Source organism: Athene noctua, chromosome 2 (assembly GCF_965140245.1).
Source record: "Athene noctua chromosome 2, bAthNoc1.hap1.1, whole genome shotgun sequence".
NCBI lineage: Eukaryota > Metazoa > Chordata > Aves > Strigiformes > Strigidae > Athene > Athene noctua.
The window spans coordinates 165,064,201-165,082,666 of NC_134038.1; the positions used below are offsets into that span (position 1 = coordinate 165,064,201).

At 56.0% G+C, this 18,466-nt stretch overlaps 1 protein-coding gene across 3 annotated transcripts; it reads left to right on the forward strand.

Moving 5' to 3' along the window:
* The first annotated feature begins 2 nt into the window (after positions 1 to 2).
* On the forward strand, positions 3 to 18,165 carry LOC141958219 (zinc finger protein 783-like). Of its 3 annotated transcripts, XM_074900997.1 has the most exons (11): positions 3 to 31; positions 286 to 782; positions 1,293 to 1,419; positions 1,830 to 1,910; positions 2,096 to 2,194; positions 2,401 to 2,514; positions 12,104 to 12,217; positions 13,186 to 13,281; positions 14,216 to 14,329; positions 14,505 to 14,618; positions 16,063 to 18,165. In XM_074900997.1, exons 2-11 carry the CDS (start codon positions 402 to 404, stop codon positions 17,067 to 17,069), a joined length of 2,247 nt encoding a protein of 748 aa, XP_074757098.1. In that variant the 5' UTR covers positions 3 to 31; positions 286 to 401; the 3' UTR covers positions 17,070 to 18,165. The 3 variants fall into 3 exon arrangements, with proteins under 3 accessions (XP_074757098.1, XP_074757100.1, XP_074757099.1); XM_074900999.1 differs by lacking the exons at positions 3 to 31; positions 12,104 to 12,217; positions 13,186 to 13,281; ... (1 more) ...; positions 14,505 to 14,618; positions 16,063 to 18,165 and adding an exon at positions 4,782 to 6,840 and having other exon boundaries at positions 102 to 782; positions 1,830 to 1,916; positions 2,093 to 2,194; positions 2,404 to 2,514; XM_074900998.1 differs by lacking the exons at positions 3 to 31; positions 286 to 782; positions 1,293 to 1,419; ... (1 more) ...; positions 2,096 to 2,194; positions 2,401 to 2,514 and adding an exon at positions 11,602 to 11,965 and having other exon boundaries at positions 14,213 to 14,329.
* Positions 18,166 to 18,466: the final 301 nt, after the last annotated feature.

The following is an 18,466-nucleotide window of genomic DNA, read 5'->3' on the forward strand; positions in this document are numbered from 1 at the left end:
TACGGCGTGAGCGGCGCCCCCTGGCGGCAAGGTGAGGCCGCGGGACTCGCGGAGGAGCCGGGAGGCCGGGCGCGGGGCGGGGCTCGGAGGCACCGGAGGCACCGGAGGCACCGGAGGGGCCGGTGCGTGGGAGCACACGGGAGGGAAGGGCCGAGCGGGGCTGCAACGGGACTTCGTATGCGGGTGGGGAAGGACCAGACCCGCTGTGTGGTGGCCCCGCGCGGGACGGGAAACCGGCCCCGGTGTGCAGCAGCCTGACCCAGCCACCCTCCCGTCCCCCAGCAGCGAGCAGCCCAGGCAGCGGCAACACCCGGTGCCACAGCCCCGGGAGGAGGCCCGGCGGTGAGCCCGTCCCTGGGTTCTGTCTCTCCCCAGCGGTGCGACCGGGCAGAGGAACGGGAATGGAGACCCCGCACCCCACGTGCTCCTACTTCCCCGCGGGTTCCCCGCCACCACCGGTCAAAGCCCCGCGGCCCAGCGATGCCAACATCTCGCTGTGGACCGTGGTGGCGGCCGTGCAGGCGGTGGAACGGAGCGTGGATGTCCACGCCGAGCGGCTGCTCAACCTGGAGCACCGGACGGTGACCACCGAGAAGAAGTACTTCGACTGCGAGAAAACGGTGGTGGAGTTCGGGAACCAGCTGGAGAGCAAGCTGGCGGCGCTGGGCACCCTCATCCGAGAGTACGGGCAGCTCCAGCGGCGCCTGGAGAATGTGGAGAACCTCCTGGAGAACAGGAATTTCTGGGTGCTGCGCCTGCCCCCCGGGGAGGAGGCCCCCAAGGTAATAAACGGCTCCTTAGGGGCTCGGAGGGAGGGTTGGGGACAGGACGACGCATGCAGCTCCAACACTGCCCTCCTTCACCCCGCAGCCATCTCCCGTGAGGCCTAAAACGTTGGGTTTAAGCGGAGGTTTAGGCGGGAGCAGCTCTGCCTGCGGTCAGGCAGGGAGCGATGGCTCAGTGGGTGTGCTTAAATTGAGCCCCATCCCGCTGCAAAAGGTTGTTGCATTTTTCACGATAAAGCAGTAGATTCTTCCCCACGCTGAGGTCCACCAGCCTGCATCATGAGAATATCGTAGGATTCGCAGTTCTCCAAGAATTACCAACATTCCTTAAACTGAGCTTTAAATTACTTTGTGTCGTGAGGATGCGCCAAGGCAGGATTTTTTTTTTTTTTTTGGCCGTCCGGTACTTGACATGCAGCAGCCGCAATAAATAGAAGGAAGATGTTTCCTGAGGATGGTTCAGCGGTTCCAGAGCCGGTGCTGAGTGAGTGGCTTTTGCTATTGCAGGCCCCGGGGGTGTTGGGAAGCAACGCTGCCTACTTCTCTGCTCAAGAGAAGAATTGTCTGGAGGAATGGCAGAAGGAGCTGCACAAAACCGTGCTGAGAGGGAAGAACGAGTCTCTGATCTCTCTGGGTAGGTATCGCTGCTTCAGGCAGTTATCGGCGCTTCCCGACTAGCTCCGTTTTGGGGACTTTTTCCCACACCTGGGAAGCAGGTCTGTAGGAACGTGGAGAAGTCGATGCCCGTTGCTGCGGGGAGCACGTGTCACATCCAGTCCCACCGTCCCAGCGCTCACTGGGTGCGAGCGCTGGCTGCAGTCCCCTCCGCGTCACGGCCCGTGGCCACCACAGCCCACAGGCCCGTGGGGATTTTCTCCGCTGGGGTGGGGTTGGCTGCCCGAAGTGGAAGCCGCCGTGTCCCAGTGGGCTGTGCCGAGGGCTCTCCATGCTTGTGGCCTATGGAGCAGGTTTTGGGAGCGCAGCTGAGCATGTTCCTCCCCCTGGATACAGCAAGGAAACGTTCATATCTCTGTTCCTCGACAGATTACGCCATCTCCAAACCTGACCTCCTGTCTCAGCTCCAGAAAGGAGAAGTGGTTTCGAGGGAGATTCCAGCAGAACCAAGTGGAGGCAAGAGATGAGTTACAGCTTTATTCTCGGGCGTCGTACTTGCACCTGGTTGTCACCAAACAGAGGATGTCCCAAAGCTGCGGGGGAAACTCCTTAGATCTCAAGAGGAGTGGGTTCAGGTAGATCAACAGGGCGTTAGAAAAAAAAACCTTAACGGATTCGATCTTTCTCGTTAGCAGAGGCTCTGCTCTTTAGACTCAATGTCTGCAGCCAGGATAGTGGAGAAGGAGTGCGGGAAAGCCGGGAGGGAAGCACCGTGCTGGCTGAACCTGGAGCTGGTGAGCACTGTCCTGACGGGGCGTGTTGGGCACAAGGGCAGGGAGGACACTCCTGAAACGGGGGGCAAAGGGGGGAACCCCTTCCCTGCAGGGCAGAGTAAAAGCTCCCAGAGGTCGCAGAGTGGCTGGGAGCAAAGCTGGGCGCAGCGAGGGGAGAGCCAAGTGGCACTGTGCGAACCAGTGAAGAAATTTCCTCTTTTCCTGAGCAGACAGTGGCATTCCAGAGCTGAGCTTCGCGGGCACCGTGAAGCAAGAGGAAGGGCCATGCGCGGAGGAGCGGGGAGCTGCGGAGGACGCAGAGTTTACTGAGCTCAGTGTGGGTGAGTTCCCAGCCCTCCCACCGGAGGCACGGGGAGTCCCCAACGTTCCCGCAGCGGGACGGCAGATGCCAAGACGTGGGGACTGAGGAGAGGAGAAAGAGGTTGGGGGTGGGAGAGCAAGGGCTACGCTGAGGTTGGGAAAGGGGGCGGAAAGCGTATGGGCAGCGTTACTAGTAGGAGGATTAAAGCGCCGGGTAGACGAGGCACAGCATGTGAAGAGATAGGCATCCCTGGAATAAATCAAACGGAATGATGTCAAGAACAATTCTTCTCCAGAGATGGCGTTACACCAAAGTGTTGGACTGAGTGTAGTTCTGCTCACTGCAGCAGCCAGGGACACGGCCCAGAGCAGAGCAGCGAGGTGGGGGGCTTCTGTATCAGGAGAGATTGAACCCCTCAGGCTGCGGAAGGGGCGGCAGAGCGGGGGATACCCCACGGCTCTGTGCCTGGGTGAGCCAAAGGAATGAACCTTCGCCCCCTCTGGCTGCCCGAGATCCAGGCAGCTCTTGGTGAAACGAGCAGACATTTGCTTTGGACTGAGCAGAGCAAACTCTGTTATGGTGCGTGTGCAGGCTGTAGATCCTCCTGCCACAGGGCACGGCAATGGCTGAAAGCAAAGCCGGCTTTGGGCAAATTCCCAGATGGAATAGCACCTCCAGCTCCGATCCTGCTGCAGGGGGGCCGTCCCCAGAGCTTGGCTCTTCCCGGCAGCCCCTGGGCTTCTTGGCACCCGGCCCAGAACATTCTGCTCCCTCTTGTGGGTCTTGTGTCCTCCAGAGCACATCTGCTGCCTTTCTGGAATTTCTTCTGCTTGGTGGCTGCATCCTCAGAATCCCAGCACCATCTGGGTTGGAAAAGCCCTTGAAGCTCCTCCAGCCCAACCATGAACCTCCCCCTGACCGTTCCCAACTCCCCCAGATCCCTCAGCACTGGGTCAGCCCGACTCTTCAACCCCTCCAGGGATGGGGACTCCCCCCTGCCCTGGGCAGCCCATTCCAGCTTCTGGAAAGTGGAGAAGATGGAGCTGTGTTCCAGAGCAGTGCCTCAGTGGCTACCTAGTGGCTAGGGAAGTGATGTCTCTGTATTCCCAATAATAATGCAATATTTACATGATTATTAGACTGCCCCAGCTCACCAATCACGTCCTCACCCTCAGTCCTGATCTCTGTTTATTCTCCTTGTGCCACATCAGAGGCGTCAGTGGGGTTTGCTCAGTTTTTGTTGGGATTTGCCCTGCTGTGACTGAATCTTAGATGCTCTTTCTCATGCCCCTTGTGTCATGTTGTCACCTCTCCACTGTCAGTCGCTGCACAGCACGGGTGAACTGGGGAGTGACACTCTCCAGACAGGAGGCTGCTCCCTGCTTGGGTTTTGCTCTCACACTGTCGACAACTTTAAAAACGGTTGTGTGTCGGCAGTTTCCATCCTTGAGCTTTGGTTGGGTTTCCACCAATGGGTCATATTCATACCCAGGTCGACTAAAATTAAACGTTCAGGTAGGAATGAGCATCGAGAGAAAGTCTGAGACAGGTGTAGCGTGAATAGAAAACCCCAGGCACCTAGCTCAGAGATGAAAAGCAACGAACCCTCGTAGAAAATGTACTTGTGCTGCCTCAGTGAGGAGGCTTCCTTGTTACATACATATCCTGGGCAGCAGCAGGTATGTCTCGAGTCAAAACCTGCCTGTGTTCGTGTGTCCCCTTTCAGGAAGGGGGCTACACCGGTGGGACACCACGTCCTGGGAGCAGGGTGGGGGTGGATCTCTGGGAAGGAGCTGGTGCTCGCTGAAGATCGGGAAGTACCGAGTCCTTGGTGTGGGGAGAGGGAGGCAGACGTGCTGGGGAGGGAAGCCAAGGGCTGCCCCAGGTCTGTGAGATCTTAGTGCTTAGAAGAAGAGTGTGAGACAGGCCCTGCTATGCAGCCTGTAGGCTGTGCAGGCTCGTGGAGGAGGGAGGAGAGGAGAGAGTCTGTGCTGCTCAGCTGGAGATGATTCTGGAAACTGCTGAACTCTGCTGTCTTGGAAGGCAGCGCTTCCCTCTGCCCCCTCCTGGCTGCTCAGCCAAGCTGAGGGGGAAGCCTTCCTGTGCTTTTCATTCGTGTTCTGTCTTTCAGTCCTTCAGCTGGCTGTTGCTCTGGGAGCACAGCTGCCCTTCACACTCCCTGTGTGAGACTGTTTGATTCACCAGTGGCAGGGGAAGGAGCCAGGGGGATTTCAGAAGCCTCTTGTGTCTCACCCCAGTGAGTGTCCCGTTTGTTGTTCCCCTCAGTTCCAGCAGATGAGGTGATAACGTTCAAACTGGAGCAGATGGATTCAGAGGAACTCACCCAAAGCTCAGAGCCCCCTGCAACTTTATGCAGGGAGTCGGAGGAGCTGCTTTTCCAGGGTCCCAGTGAGGCGCTGCCCTTTGATAGGCAGTACAGCCCTCCTGTGCAGCCAGGACACCGGAGCGTGGGCAGGCTGGTGCCATCCACTCCACGAGAAGAGGGGCTGAGCGACAGCAACGCTGGCACCGTCTGCGGGCAGAGCTGTCCCAGCAAGAGTCCTCACTCGTGTGTTATGTCTGGGAGGGGTTTCTGTCCGAAGAAGATGCCGACGACTCTCCGGGAGAGCCACAGCACACAGCACGGCGCTGGGCACGCTGGAGACAAGGAAGGCTTCCTCCGTCAGCAGCACCAGCAGAGCCACGTGGAGGACAACGGGACCCACGTGGAAAACAGGATCCATGTGGCCACGAAGCGGTTCAAGCAGAACCAGAACACAAAAGCCCACGCCAGCGTGGCAGCCACAGACAGGGTGTATGACAGCCCCGGGTGTGAGAAAAGCGTCGACGCCAGCGGCAGCTGCCAGCCAGGTCAGAGGGGCCGCCCGCGGGAGAGGGCTTACAAGTGCAACAAGTGCCAGGAGTGGTTCTCCCAAAAGAAAACCCTCATCATCCACCAGCGTCTGCACACGGGCCGGAGCGCGGGGGTCCTGTGGTGCCCGTACTGTGGGAAGACCTTCAGCCACCCCTCCACACTGCTCCGGCACCAGAGGATCCACACGGGGGAGAGGCCGTACCAGTGCAATGAGTGCCCAAAGCGTTTCACCCAGAAGCAGCACCTCCTCCAGCACGGGAAGATCCACCTGCGCGAGAGGAATTGGGTGGTCACGCAGAGTGTGAGGAAGGCCCCGCCACACAGCTTGTAGGCTGTGCAGGCTCGTGGAGGAGTGAGGAGGGGAGAGAGTCCCCGCTGCTCGGTGCTAAAGGTTCCCTGAGAATTTATCCCAAAGATCCAAGTCAAGCAGAATTTAGGATTCACCTTAGTACCACTGCCCTTTTCCTTGTGGTGGTGGTGGTGTGCCATGGTACCTCATAGCCTGCCCCAAAATCTCTCCAGAATAAAGGTGTTTTGGGCTTCTCTGAGTTTGAGTCAGTTGTCTGAACTGGTTCAAGCAAGGTTGAGTTTTGGAAGCTGCTCTTCACTTGGGCTTTTCGCTGGCTGCTCCTCTTGACAACGTTCTGCCGTTCTTCAGTTCTGTGAGAGAGTTTGAGTTCGCAAAAAACTCCTGACAACTAAACATGTGCACGGAGCGAGGCCTCGCTGGTGGCTTGCACAGCTGCCCCCTTTGCCCAGGAGGGGCAGGCAGGCAAGCCAGCTCCCTCCGTGCCTCAGCACAGGCCAAATGATGTTTTCACAATTGCTTCTGCTCAGGAAGCTGCCTGGAAAAGAAAGGCTCAGTCCCTTTTCTAGAGCTTGAAAACGGATTTAGTTTGCTGTAAATGATAACGATAGGGCCATGATCTGCTTGGAGTTCTGATGTGCACTGGGACAGGCTTCACTAGCGACTGGGATTGCACAGCAGGAAGCACCTTCACTGCAAATGTTTGCCTGGTGAGCAGCTGTCTGCCACCTTTCCTCATCCTAGTGCTGCCGAGGTCCTTGATTTCACGGCTCCTGACGTGCCTGAGTAGGTCTGTGTGCAGTGAGCCCCCCTCTGTGCACATAATCCTTTTTTTTTTCCCCCAAATAAGAATGAGGACAGAGGGTTTGGTGTTTTGTCACTTCTCAGAGTTCAGTGACCGTAAAGCAGTGCACACGGACCGGGTTTTCTCCACTGTTTGACGTGCTGAAGGAGTCTTCTGGCAGTTGGAAATACGGAGCGTTTGATACCCAGACAAGCAGTTTGGGTCTTCTCCAGCAAGGAGATAAACTAATCAGTTCAGTGGTTTCCTACCGACTCCAATTAAACTGCCTATGTTTTACACTTTTGTTACTTAGACTGTGAGTCTTCAAGGCAGGGAACTTGTTTCTATCTGTAAAATACATTGAATTTGCAGCAGCAGATACTTGATTTTTAATAACATTAAACAGCTGTGAAGTTCTAAATGCTTTTTTTTGTCTTTTTTTAAAAATCATTTTACCTGCTGATAACTGTCAGTTTGCAGTATCGTACCTTACTGATGGAGACACAAAAGTCTACCCTGAATTAGAAAAAAGAATGGGGTGGGTTTTCTTTTTCTTTTTTTGTTTTGTTTTTTTTTTCTTTTTTCGATATTGTGGTGCAACCTGAGCAGGATAATTGTTTTCCCTGCGTGTATCTGATATCCAAGCAGGGCCTGCTTGGTAAGAGTATCTAAAAGTAGGCTGTAAATAAATTCCCTGTACAATTCTCATCCTGCAGGCAGATCACATCGATCCTGCTGCCAGCAAAAAGTTCTCAGCATTGCAGTCGTTCTCAGTTTAGCCCAGCCAAGTCCAGGAAGAGCAGGATGTGTTCTGGGATAAAGATGGAAAGAAGTTGCTGCATCAAGCAGCAGAGGGGCACTGCTCACTGTTTCCCCAGTGACCAGAGCATCCTGAATCTTAGGGTCCTTTCAGCAGCACTCCTAGATTATTCTACGACTATGAGTGCCTTTTCTGGGCTGTTCCTATGTTTTAAAAAAGGATGATAACAAACGTCAAAACTCCTGCCATGTTGCCATCTCTCCTCCCTGTTGAACTGTTGCCGTGTATGTTCTAGTGCTGACCTCCTGCCACTTTTTTATTAGACACTTTAGTTTTAAATGTGGAAGAAAATGAAGCAGCTGCCTGATGTCTGAAGCGTTCACAGCTGAGATGTCTCTGTAGCTGCAACTGTACAAGAATATCCGAAACGAGGGGATATGGGTGAGCTGGGGAGGGTTATGCTGTCCCAGCAGCACTCTCCTCTTTTTCACTGGGAGATTTCATTCGTTAACCGCTGTCCGAGCACCAGAAGCGTTTGATGTGCTCCATATTTCATCACTTCTTGATGCTGCCTTTGATAACCCAGATGAAGCAGTGTTTTGCACAGTGAGTCATAGTTTCCCTATCCTAGCCCAGTTTCCCTGTGTTTCATAGACAAATGTGTGTATTTATAATAACAAATCTCAGAACTATTTTGAGATTCAGGCTGCTTAAACTGAAAAAATTCAACCCTGAATCCAAGAAGAAAAGTCAAGCGACACAGAAACGCGCAGCTTTTTCAAGAGCAAGAAGAGAAATCCTCCCCGTGCAGAGTGATGCTCAGAGGAGAGCACAGCAGCTGCAGGGGAAGGCGAGTGTAGATGTGATGGGGAAGAAGCAAGTTCTCCCACGCCCACCCTGGGATGTGTCGTGGAGTCTCCGCGTCTTCCATGAACAAGCGCTGAGCTTCCATCAAGCGTTTCTCAGCGTGCAACGTTTTCCTGACCTTCCGTTATCTGGGCTGCTGTAGCTTAGGCTGGAACAGGACAGCAGCCTCCCCTGCAAAGCCAGTTACATAGGCCAAGATATTCTTCACAAAAGGAGGCAAAATCATGCACAAAAAAACAGGGGGAAAAAAAATCCTGACCAAGGTTCAGGACAGCAACATCTTACTGGATTCTCAAGTTCTGGCAAATGCAAACTACTTTGCTTAAAAGCAGCTTGAGCTTTTGTTTGTTCATTTTGCAAGTACTCGGCACTGTCAGAGCAACTCTTGGGTTTATTGCTGCTTTATGACTTCAGGTTTTTGTGCCTTACCACAGAAGATCTCTTTCTCTTACCATGCAGAGGTGGGAATTCTTTGTGTCCCACCATTTCGGTCACCTCTGATGGTAAGGGAGGTCCCGTTTTGTGTAGCTGGTGGCCAGAGAGTTCAGCAGATTCACCAGATGAGGAGGATAAGGCACAGCTGGAGTTACCAAGTAGACTCTGGGTCACACAGCAGCCATCAGTCCTAGAGGGAAGGCCTGGGAGTTAACTCCTCTGTGGAGGGTGTACCCTGCTGTCCTGGTTTGAGTCAGTGGTGGAGTTTTTTGGTCGCAGGGCAGGGAGCTACAGCAGTGACCCCTGTGAGAAGCTTCTGGAAGCTCCCCCAGCTCCATGTCCGGCCCACCTTTGCCCCAAGGCCAGGCACCTCTTCGATGAGGTATTTAAGAAGGGAGGAGTTGGGGGAGTGGTGAGAAGTTGCGATGAGAACATCTGTGTGAACATAGAAGAAAGTAGAAGCGGGGAAAGTGCGCTGGAGCAGAGACTCCCCTGTATCCATGGTGAGAGGACAGGGCCACTCCCCTGCCACCCGTGGAAGTGCAGATGGTGATTTGTGATCTGTGGGGGACCCCATGCTGTGCCAGGTGACTGTGCCCAAAGAAGGCTTGGACCCCACAGGAAGAAGCCCCCACAGTTGTAGTTTCACAGAATCATCTGGGTTGGAAAAGCCCTTGAAGCTCCTCCAGCCCAACCATGAACCTCACCCTGACCGTTCCCAACTCCCCCAGATCCCTCAGCGCTGGGTCAGCCCGACTCTTCAACCCCCCAAGGGATGGGGACTCCCCCCCTGCCCTGGGCAGCCCATTCCAACGCCCAACAGCCCCTTCTGCACAGAAATCCTTCCTCAGAGCCAGCCTGACCCTGCCCTGGGCAGCTTGAGGCCATTCCCTCGGGGCCTGGCGCTGGCTCCTTGGCTCCAGAGACTCATCCCCCCTCTCTGCCCCCTCCTGGCAGGGAGTTGCAGAGGGCCAGGAGGTCTCCCCTCAGCCTCCTCTTCTCCAGACTGAACCCCCCCAGTTCCCCCAGCCGCTCCCCAGCAGACCTGTGCTCCAGACCCTGCCCCAGCTCCGTTGCCCTTCTCTGGACACGCTCGAGTCATTCAATGTCCCTTTTGTAGTGGGGGGCCCAAAACTGAACCCACTCATCGAGGGGCGGCCTCCCCAGTGCCGAGCACAGGGCTCAGATCCCTTCCCTGTCCCTGCTGGCCACGCTGGTGCTGACAAGCCAGGATGCCATCACCACAGTTTGGCGCTGGGAGGGCCGCAACACACAGGGGTGATCCACACACCCATGGGAGTGACTCATGTCGGAGTTGGTTTGTGGAGCTCTGTCTCCTGTGCTGGAGAAGGGGAGGAATGCCAGAAGTTCCCATCTCCCCGAGGTGGAAGAAGTGACGGGACTGACTGCACCCCCCATTCCCTGTTCCCGCAACTGCTGGACGGAGGAGGTAGAGAAATGGGGAGCAAAGATGAGCTCAGGAAAAAGAGAGGGGTGGGGGAAGGTGTTTTCAGGCTGTGGTAATGATTCTCACGGCCCTCCTCTGTTCTGTGATGTTGTTGTGTCTGTATTAAATTTTATTTTCTTTTTTTTACTTCCCCCACTGAGTCTGTCTTTTGCCTGTGCCTTAAAGGATGAGATCATCCCCCTCTGTCCTGCCCGCAAGTTGCTGGATCTTCACTTCCCTCTCTCTCAGCACTGGGGGGGGAAGTGGGGAGCAAGCGCTGCGTGGCGCTCAGTCCCCTCTGAGCTCAAACCACCCCACCTGTGCACGAGGGCAAATAAAAGATTCCGACCCCTTCAGCTTTGTGTTCACTCGAGCAACCTGCCTGAGACAGGAGCTCTTTGTGCAGACCAGGGGAGCTGGGGGGCTGCTGCCGCTGCAGACGGGGCCACTAAGGTGGGGGCACCTCCCCAGGCAACTCCTCCTCAGCCCCAGGAGCAAAGCAGGGATTCTGCAGGCACCATCCTGTCCCCAGCCAGTCCCAGGGCCATGGTGGCACCTGGAGCCATGCCAAGAGGAACCACAGAGACCCTGGGCTGCACCCCGACACGGTGGGGCCATGATGGGTCTTGGGCTCGGAGGGGATCCTGCACCCTCGTGGCTCTGAGGGGGTCCTGATTCCTCGCGGCTGTGAGAGGACCCTGCGTCCTCATGGCTTGAGGCAACCCTGCACCTTCCTGGCTCTGAGAGGACACGAAATCCTCGGGGGTCTGAGGGGATCCTGAGCCCCCACAGCTCTCAGGGGATCTTGTAGCTGATGGCCATACAGTTCAGCAGGTTCGCCGGACGAGGAGGATGAGGTAAGGTGGCAACTCCAAGCAGACTGTGGGTCACGCAGCGGCTGTCCCTCATGACTCCCGGCTCTGTGGAGACCTTGATCCCTCATTGCTCGGAGGATCCTGTGCGGTCACAAGCTCTGTGAGAAACCAATCTCTTGTGGCTCAGAGAGGGCCTGAGCCCCCACAGCTCTGAGGAGGTGCTGGACCCGTGCGGCTCTGAAAGGATCCCTGGTCCTCACGGCTCTGAGAGGATCCCTGATCCCTTCTGGCTCTGCAGAGACCCCGGTCCCTCACAGCTCTGAGGGGATGTCCGGTCCCTCCTATCTCTGAGGGGACCCTCGATCTCTTCCCGCCCCCAAGTCCCGCCGGTCGCTCCCGCCCCGAGTCCCGCCGGTCCCTCCCGACCCCGAGTCCCCCCGGTCCCTCCCGGCCCCGAGTCCCCCCGGTCCCTCCCGACCCCGAGTCCCCCCGGTCCCTCCCGGCCCCGAATTCCCCCGGTCCCTCCCGGCCCCGAGTCCCCCCGGTCCCTCCCGGCCCCGAATTCCCCCGGTCCCTCCCGGCCCCGAGTCCCCCCGGTCCCTCCCGACCCCGAGTCCCCCCGGTCCCTCCCGGCCCCGAGTCCCCCCGGTCCCTCCCGGCCCCGAGTCGCCCCGGTGGCTCCCGCCGGGGGGCGCCGCAGTGCGGGTGTCTGGCCGGCGGCAGGGGGCGCTGCGGGCCCGGCGGCGGCGCGCGGCGGCGGCGGCGGCGGCGGAGGGGCCGGTATCGGCGGGGCCGGTAACGGCGGCGGCAGCGGCCATGGCCGGTCCCCGGGTCGGGCGAGCGGAGGCGGTGGCGGCGCGGTTGCTCCGCCTGGAGGCCCGCCTGGCGCGGGCGGAGCGGCAGCTACGGGCCGCGCTGGCTCTGCGCGGCCGCCTCCAGGCGCTGGAGCGGCGCTTGGAGAACGGCGGCGGCGGCGGGGCCCTTCGGGTACCGGCGAGGCGCGGGGCGGCCGGCGGCGGCCAGCGGGAAGCGACGCGTCCTCGGGCACCGCGGGTGCCGGTGAGGCTGGAGGACGTGTGGGTGCAGTTCAGCGAGCGGGAGTGGCGGGCGCTGCGCGGCTGGCAGCGGGCCCTGCACCGCGCCGTCACGAGGAGCAACTACCACACGCTGCTGGCCCTCGGTAAGGGCCCGCCGCCGCCCGCCGCCTCGACCGGGACACGTGCCGAGGGCCCCGAGCGGCGGGCGGGCAGGCGGCGGGTCCCCGCCGCCCCCCCGACGGCGGGACCCGTGCCCGCGCCTCATCTCACGCCTCCCGCAGAGCCCGACGCGCCCGGACGCGACGCCCAGGCCCGGTCGGAAGGTGGGAACCAGCCGTGCGCTCCGAGCTGCGAGGATGAGGACGGCAGAGGTGACCCCGCAGACACCGGCACCGGTGAGTGGCTCCAGGACGAGCAGGCCGTCGGGTCGTGGGGCACCAAATACGCACCAGCCGGGCTCGTTTCGGACATCGGCCTCTCGCCAAGGCCCTGCATTGAGTGTGTTCTCCCGAACGTGGCCATCGGGCACCTCGTCCCTGCTGCTCTCACGGGAACGTGGCATCAAACCACTTATTTTGGGTCTCCCGGTTGCCGCGCTGCCCGTGGCGGCACGGGTCAGGCCCGCAGCCCCATGGGGTGAGGCCGTGTCTGCATTGCCAGAGGGATCCGGGATCCTCTCAGAGCCAAAAGGGATCAGGAATCCTCTCAGAGCCAGACGTTCAGTTTTCCAGTCTGAAGGCTGGTCGTTGGGACGACTTCCTATTCCATGTGCACAAACGTGCACCGTGTAGTCGGTTTTACACGTGTGAAGTGTCCCTCCAATTCACCGGTTGTGTCACAGAGGTATAAAGGTAACGCGTACAGCATTAGCCCATCAGTTTTTCCTGATGTACTTCACAGACTTTTTTTTTCCTTTTTTCAATCAGTTTCGTTCACAACTCCCGCTGGGGGTTTTCTGATGGGTTAGATGTGATGTGCGTTTTACCACAAGTGACTGAAAAGGGAATGGCATAACTCTGGCAGAGCCCAAAGAGAAACAAACCTCGAAAATGAGAATTCAAGTGGCGCTTTCCTCTCCCGGGGCCACAGAGAATGTGTTTTCATTTGCTAATGGGTGCCGCAACAAGACGGACATTACTCTGGCATGAAACTTTTGTGTGTTTCTGAGGCTTAAACGTTTGCTGAGGGTTTTGTGACAAGTATTTTAGGTCTTTTTGAGAGGCCTTGATCAGCAAGAACTAGAACTGAAGTGAGGTTTTCTCTAGAATGTGAGCTAGAACATAGCTGCTGCGCCTGGGATGGGATGAGAATTGGAATATAATTTTGTGTACGGAATTAAAATAACATTGGTTCCTGTTAACAGAAGACAGCATAATCCATATTAAGCAAGAGGAGGAGTCGTGTGCTGCAGATCAGCAGGAGGAGGAGGCTGGAGAAGCTCCTGAAGAGCCCTGCCCAGGTGAGTAACTGCATACCTTGGAGGGAAAATGAAACAGAGGGACTAATTTCCAAGGATTTTCTTTTTTTCCCACCTCTTCTCATGTATTCCAACTCTTTTATAAAAAAACTCACAAGTTTTGAACAGACTTGCCTCCAGTCCTGACAGGTGAGGGCTGGAATTTCATCTTTCCCTCCTCACGGCCATTTTGGAGTTTGCAGAGTACATGGCTGGTTTTCATCCAAGCAGCGCAGTGCGGAATAGGAAACGTTTTGCTCTCCCTTAATTTCCTTGCTCTGCTTCCCTCAGGTTGATAGCTCTAATCTGGTTAAATACCCAGTGCAAAACGGGCCACTAGTCACTTTTTGGGGCTGATGGGTTAACTTGGAGGAGGTAAAAAACAGCGCCAGAATGAGGTGTGTGCTTGGTGCCGTCAGGGCTGCGACTGCGCTGCAGCAGCTCCCCAGCTCCACGTCCCCTGCAGCCTTCGCTTGCAGGGCTGCAGTGTCCCTCCTCCTGCATCTCCAGAGGCTTCAGGTTGCCTTTTCCCTCCTCTTCTGTGTTTTCTGTGGTTTCTGTGTACGCAGGCGAGCACGCCGACCCCTCCATAGTGCTCCTGCTGTGTGGGGAAGCTGCGCAGCCCAGGGACCTGTTTCCTGCCTGCTCACTTGGTGGCACCTCTTTGCGTTACAAATAAACTATTCTGCTTTGGAGCTTGGCAGTTCCCACTCTTTACAGCTCTACCTGTTGGCTCCACTGTCATTTTAGTGGCTTCCAGTGTAGCGAAGTGGGATTTTTTTTTCGATTTTTCCATCAGGTTTCGTTAAGAAAGTGAGTTGATGGGAGCTTGGCTTGGGAAAAAACAAAAAACCAAAACCAGAGTGGGTTTCAGCCATGTGAAATCCTGAGCTTACACGGTCACAATACGCTTGTCTTAAATTTTCTCCTTTAGCAGAAGAAGTGTTTTATGAGCCTGAGGCTTCAAATCGGACCAAGCAAGGCAAAGAGGCGTGTGCCAGGGAGCTGCCAGGCACAGAGGGTGAGGACCTCCCCAGAGACCCTGACACAGGTGAGGATTCCCCGGCAAAACCTCCCACTGCAGGGATTACCCCTTGGGTGGTTCTCCCTGTGATCTCTTCCCTGAGGCTTTGTCAGCACTTTTCTTATCTTTGTGAGTTCACAAGTCTTCCCTGCTTTGCATCTTTCTCCCGGTGTTTCTCAATTGTGTAAATTTTTCCCAACAGGGCTTCAGACTTATGCAACTGATGTTTTATCGTGGATTAAGCAGGAGGAGGAGCCACGCTGCCCTCAACGACAAGACTTGGAGAAAGGAGAAATCTCTACAGATCCAAGTGCAGGTCAGTGATGGATTTCAGTTGAGATTTCTAGGCGGTAAATCTAGAGGGGTTTTTAATACTCTATTAAACATCACGACCTTAGAACGTAAGCCATGACAGAACTGGAACAAACCTCAGTTAATATTTGTTCGTGAAAATTTCAGGTGCTGTCAGCTGAAGAGGCTCCTTCCTCCTTCAGCCGGCCTAAAGCTGCCTTAAGCACTGTCTTGGGTTTCTGTTTAGGAAAACACAGTGATGTGCTCAGGCTTTACGGATCAGGTTTGTGCTTCCAGCTGGCTTCATGGTCTCTAAACCTGGTACCAATGAATGTGGAACCCTGCCTTTGCGTTCCCAAGCAGCAGAGCCATCCTGCAGCAAAGGAGAAGGCAGCTTTGATGCAAAACAATTTGAGGACGTGCTGTTTGGAGACATACAGGCTAACATTCATTTGGAGGAGTTTTTGTGCAGAGCACACTTGGGGTGTAGATCGTGCTTGAGGTGCAGTTAACAGAGGGAGATTTCTTTGGATCAAGGCTTAACCTCAGGGAATGGGTGTGCAAATTTGGATGGGGATAATAATTAAACACAATCTCCTGGGACTGGAGACCGCTCGGTATCGCTTTCAAAGTGGTAACTGAGGAGGGAGTGTGGAGGAATATTTTGTGTAGAAATCAGTTGGTAGCCTGGAATTCCTTTGCTTCATGTAAGTTATTTAAACATTCATGGCACATTATGAAGTTAATATCAATTAAATCAAGGGATAAACTCTCAGTATGCCGGGAACCACGTGGGAACAGCCAATGTGAGTGGTTTTGCCCCACTGGAGAAAGTCATCCAGAATATTGCCCTGGTGCAAGGCTGGGTGGGCTCCACCTAACTCCTTCCCGAGGGAGACCTGTTCCAATGGCTCTGAGAGGGCTCTCGGTGTGGGCTTCCCAGCCAACTCAGTCTGTGCGTACACATGAGCTGGAGTTACTGGGGTGAGAGGACGTGCTTAGACAGTTACTGTAGAGCAGCCGGTGCCTTTTACGTTCAGACTTTAGCTTGGCCTGTGGTAACATGTCTGAGCGCTGATGTCCCGGTCGAGGCAGAGAAATGAGAGCTGAGGATGTTTATGCAGTACAGACTCAGCTGGACTCAGCTGGCTGACGCTGCTGAGAGACCCATGGTCCTTCACGGTGCTCAGCGGAGTCTTTCCTGTAGCTGTTGAAAAGGTCACAGGTCTCAGGGGACAGAAAAATCAGGGAGCGTTAGTGATTTTTGCGTAGATTTAAAAAAAAAAAAAAAAAAATTGCAAAAAGTTCCTGTATTTTCACGGAGGTTTTGTTTCAGTGAAACACTGGTACTTGCTCTCCCCCTCAGTATTAAAACCTCCCATCTTACTTGGTCTGTCCGTTAGCGTGACCTGGCTGTAGGCTTGGAGGGGTGCTCTTAATTGAAAGACTCTGCCATCTCTCTGTTTCAGCGCACGATGAAAACACAAAGAGGGACCCTCCAGATTGCTTTGAAAGCACTGTGTGTGACTCGGAGGTACCAGCAAGACCTGGAGAGAAGTTTTCCAAGGATCCTAGCCCCAGAGTGCCGTGGGACAGCCAGTGGAATTCAGAAATGATGGAAACAACCACGACTGGGAATGGCCTGGAGGGTGATGCTCAGTACGACCGAGGGTTTGGCGAGCACTTGGATTTCTTCAGCCCTCAGGAAAACAGTGTCGGGAAGAGACCGTGCACGTACAACAAATGTGAGAGAAACTCCAGCCAGCAGGACCAGACTCCCCAGGGTGCCCGAGAAGGGGAGGTGTTTCCAGGCCCCGCGTGTGAGAAGAGTCTCCATGAAAGGGTGTTCCACCTGCTGCCCTCGCAGCCGTGCGTGAAGGACACGGGGCGGGGGGCTGCTCCCCACTCCTGCGAGGCGATGGCCTGCGCCGAGCGCGGACAGAACCCTGCAGGGGGGACCGGCCTTGGTGACCACGACGGCCTCGGCGGAGAGGAGCAGCTGGGTGTGGAAAGCGAGGAGAGCTTCCTGGCAGAAAACCCCTTAGCCAGCCCCTGCTGGGACCACCCGCAGGACAAGGCGGAGGGGTGCACCAGGTGCAGGCAGCACTTCGCACCCCGCGGCAGCCCGGCCAGCCAGCACCAGAGCCAGGGCAGGGGCAAGTCCTACATTTGCAGCGACTGTGGGAAAAGCTTCGTTTGCCATTCCTGGCTCGTTAGACACCAGATGACTCACACGGGAGAGCGGCCCTACAAGTGCTCCGAGTGTGACAAAAGCTACAGGAGAAAGGATTATCTTCTAAACCACCAGCGCCGGCACTCGGGAGAGGGGCTCTTCCAGTGTCCCCTCTGCAGGAAGAGATTCGTGCTCAGGAGGAGTTTCGTGAAGCATCAGGAAAGTCACATGCAAGAAACGCACCTGACGTTGGCCGGTTGGCCCTGCACAGAGATCAGGGGGTCTGTAATGCATTCCATATAAAAACATTCTGTCCCGCTGCGGGCTTCGCAGCCTCCTGGGCTGTCACCGTTGCTGGGCAGGAGGCAGGGCCGTGGCGGGATCCCCCAGCTCTGTGCTGGACCATGGCAGGAGGAGGAGGCTGTCAAAGGGCCGTCCTGAGCCCTCTCCCAGGCAAAGGGAGAAGATCGGGGGTGTGTGGGGGGGTATTTTCCACAGATCGCCTTGAAATGGTCTGTGGAGATGTTTCACAGCTTTCACCGGTGCCTGTAGCTGTTGGGGACGTGTTGGAGCCGGGTAGAAAGTCTGTGGTGCTCAGTTACTCCCGGCTGTGAATCCACACGGGAGAGAATTCACATCGACATATGGAACAATTTGTAACGCTTCAGGCTGGAGAATATGAAATGTTACCTTGGTGTTGGGAGTTCCGGAGTCCAGAGCCTGATTTAAAAGTTACTAATTGCCCACTCAAGAAGTGAAACGGTTTTCTAACACCCACTTGTGTGAAATGCTTTGGGAAAGGAAGCGTTGGCCCCGTGGCTGTGGCTGTTCGAAAGCCTGTTCAGGAAGTGGTGGGGAGACAGAGGGGAGCAGAGCCTGAGCGGCAGCTCGTTCCCGCAGTCAAACCACGGGGCTCTGTGTGCTGCTGAACCCTGAGAGAGGGTTCCTGAGGGTCCTCACCTGGAGCTGTCAAACAACCCAGGGGGCCTGGAATACGGTTTTAATTTTTCACAGCCTTAAAGTGGTGTTGCACTTAACCACGTTGTCGCAGTTCTTCTGTTCGTTCAGCTTTGTGACTCCTATGAAAACGGAACATTTTAGATGTTCGTTAAACATTTCCAAAATTGTATTTCAGCTCGTATTCAGTGTCTCTTCAAGGGGAGACTGACGGGTTGTGACGCTGCAAGGACGCGATTCATTCCTTTTAGTAATGACAGAGCCCGGATATGTCACCTTGTTGGCACTGAGTGGGAAAAAAATCCCGAAGCAGCAGCACTGGCTGGGTCAGGTGAGAGCCCGTTTTGGTTCAGGGCTCCCTCACTGTCAGGCAGTTGTGACGAATTCCGTTAAACGGTCTTTTTTACGTGCATGTTTCTGCTTAGGTTTTGTTCGGTTGCTTTCTCGGATGGAAATTTTTATTTAAATTAAAATTGTTAGAAAAATGCCACGGATTGTTCTGCCGGGAGCAGAGGGGATGAGTGAGGTTGAAGCCAAAGGGAGAAACTCTGGGCCTGCCGTCCCCCAAACCCCCCATTTTCAAAGCAAATCTGTGCTTTAGAAGGTGCGGAAATAACCGGCAGCGGAGAAGGGGAGCAGCGGGTTCCTCCCGGGCTGAGCGAGGCCTCCGTGCCGGGAACGGGGCGCGTTCCCGGGCTCCGCCTGCGCTCCGGGCCCCCCGGGGGATCCCCAAACGCGCCCCC

Excerpts from the sequence above, each read along its gene's own strand:
- LOC141958219 (XM_074900997.1), top strand. The coding sequence starts at position 402 with ATGGAGACCCCGCACCCCACGTGCTCCTACTTCCCCGCGGGTTCCCCG. Across the intron at positions 2,515-12,103 it reads GTTTACTGAGCTCAGTGTGG|AGCCCGACGCGCCCGGACGC; the intron begins GTGAGTTCCCAG and ends CGCCTCCCGCAG. Across the intron at positions 12,218-13,185 it reads CCCCGCAGACACCGGCACCG|AAGACAGCATAATCCATATT; the intron begins GTGAGTGGCTCC and ends TCCTGTTAACAG.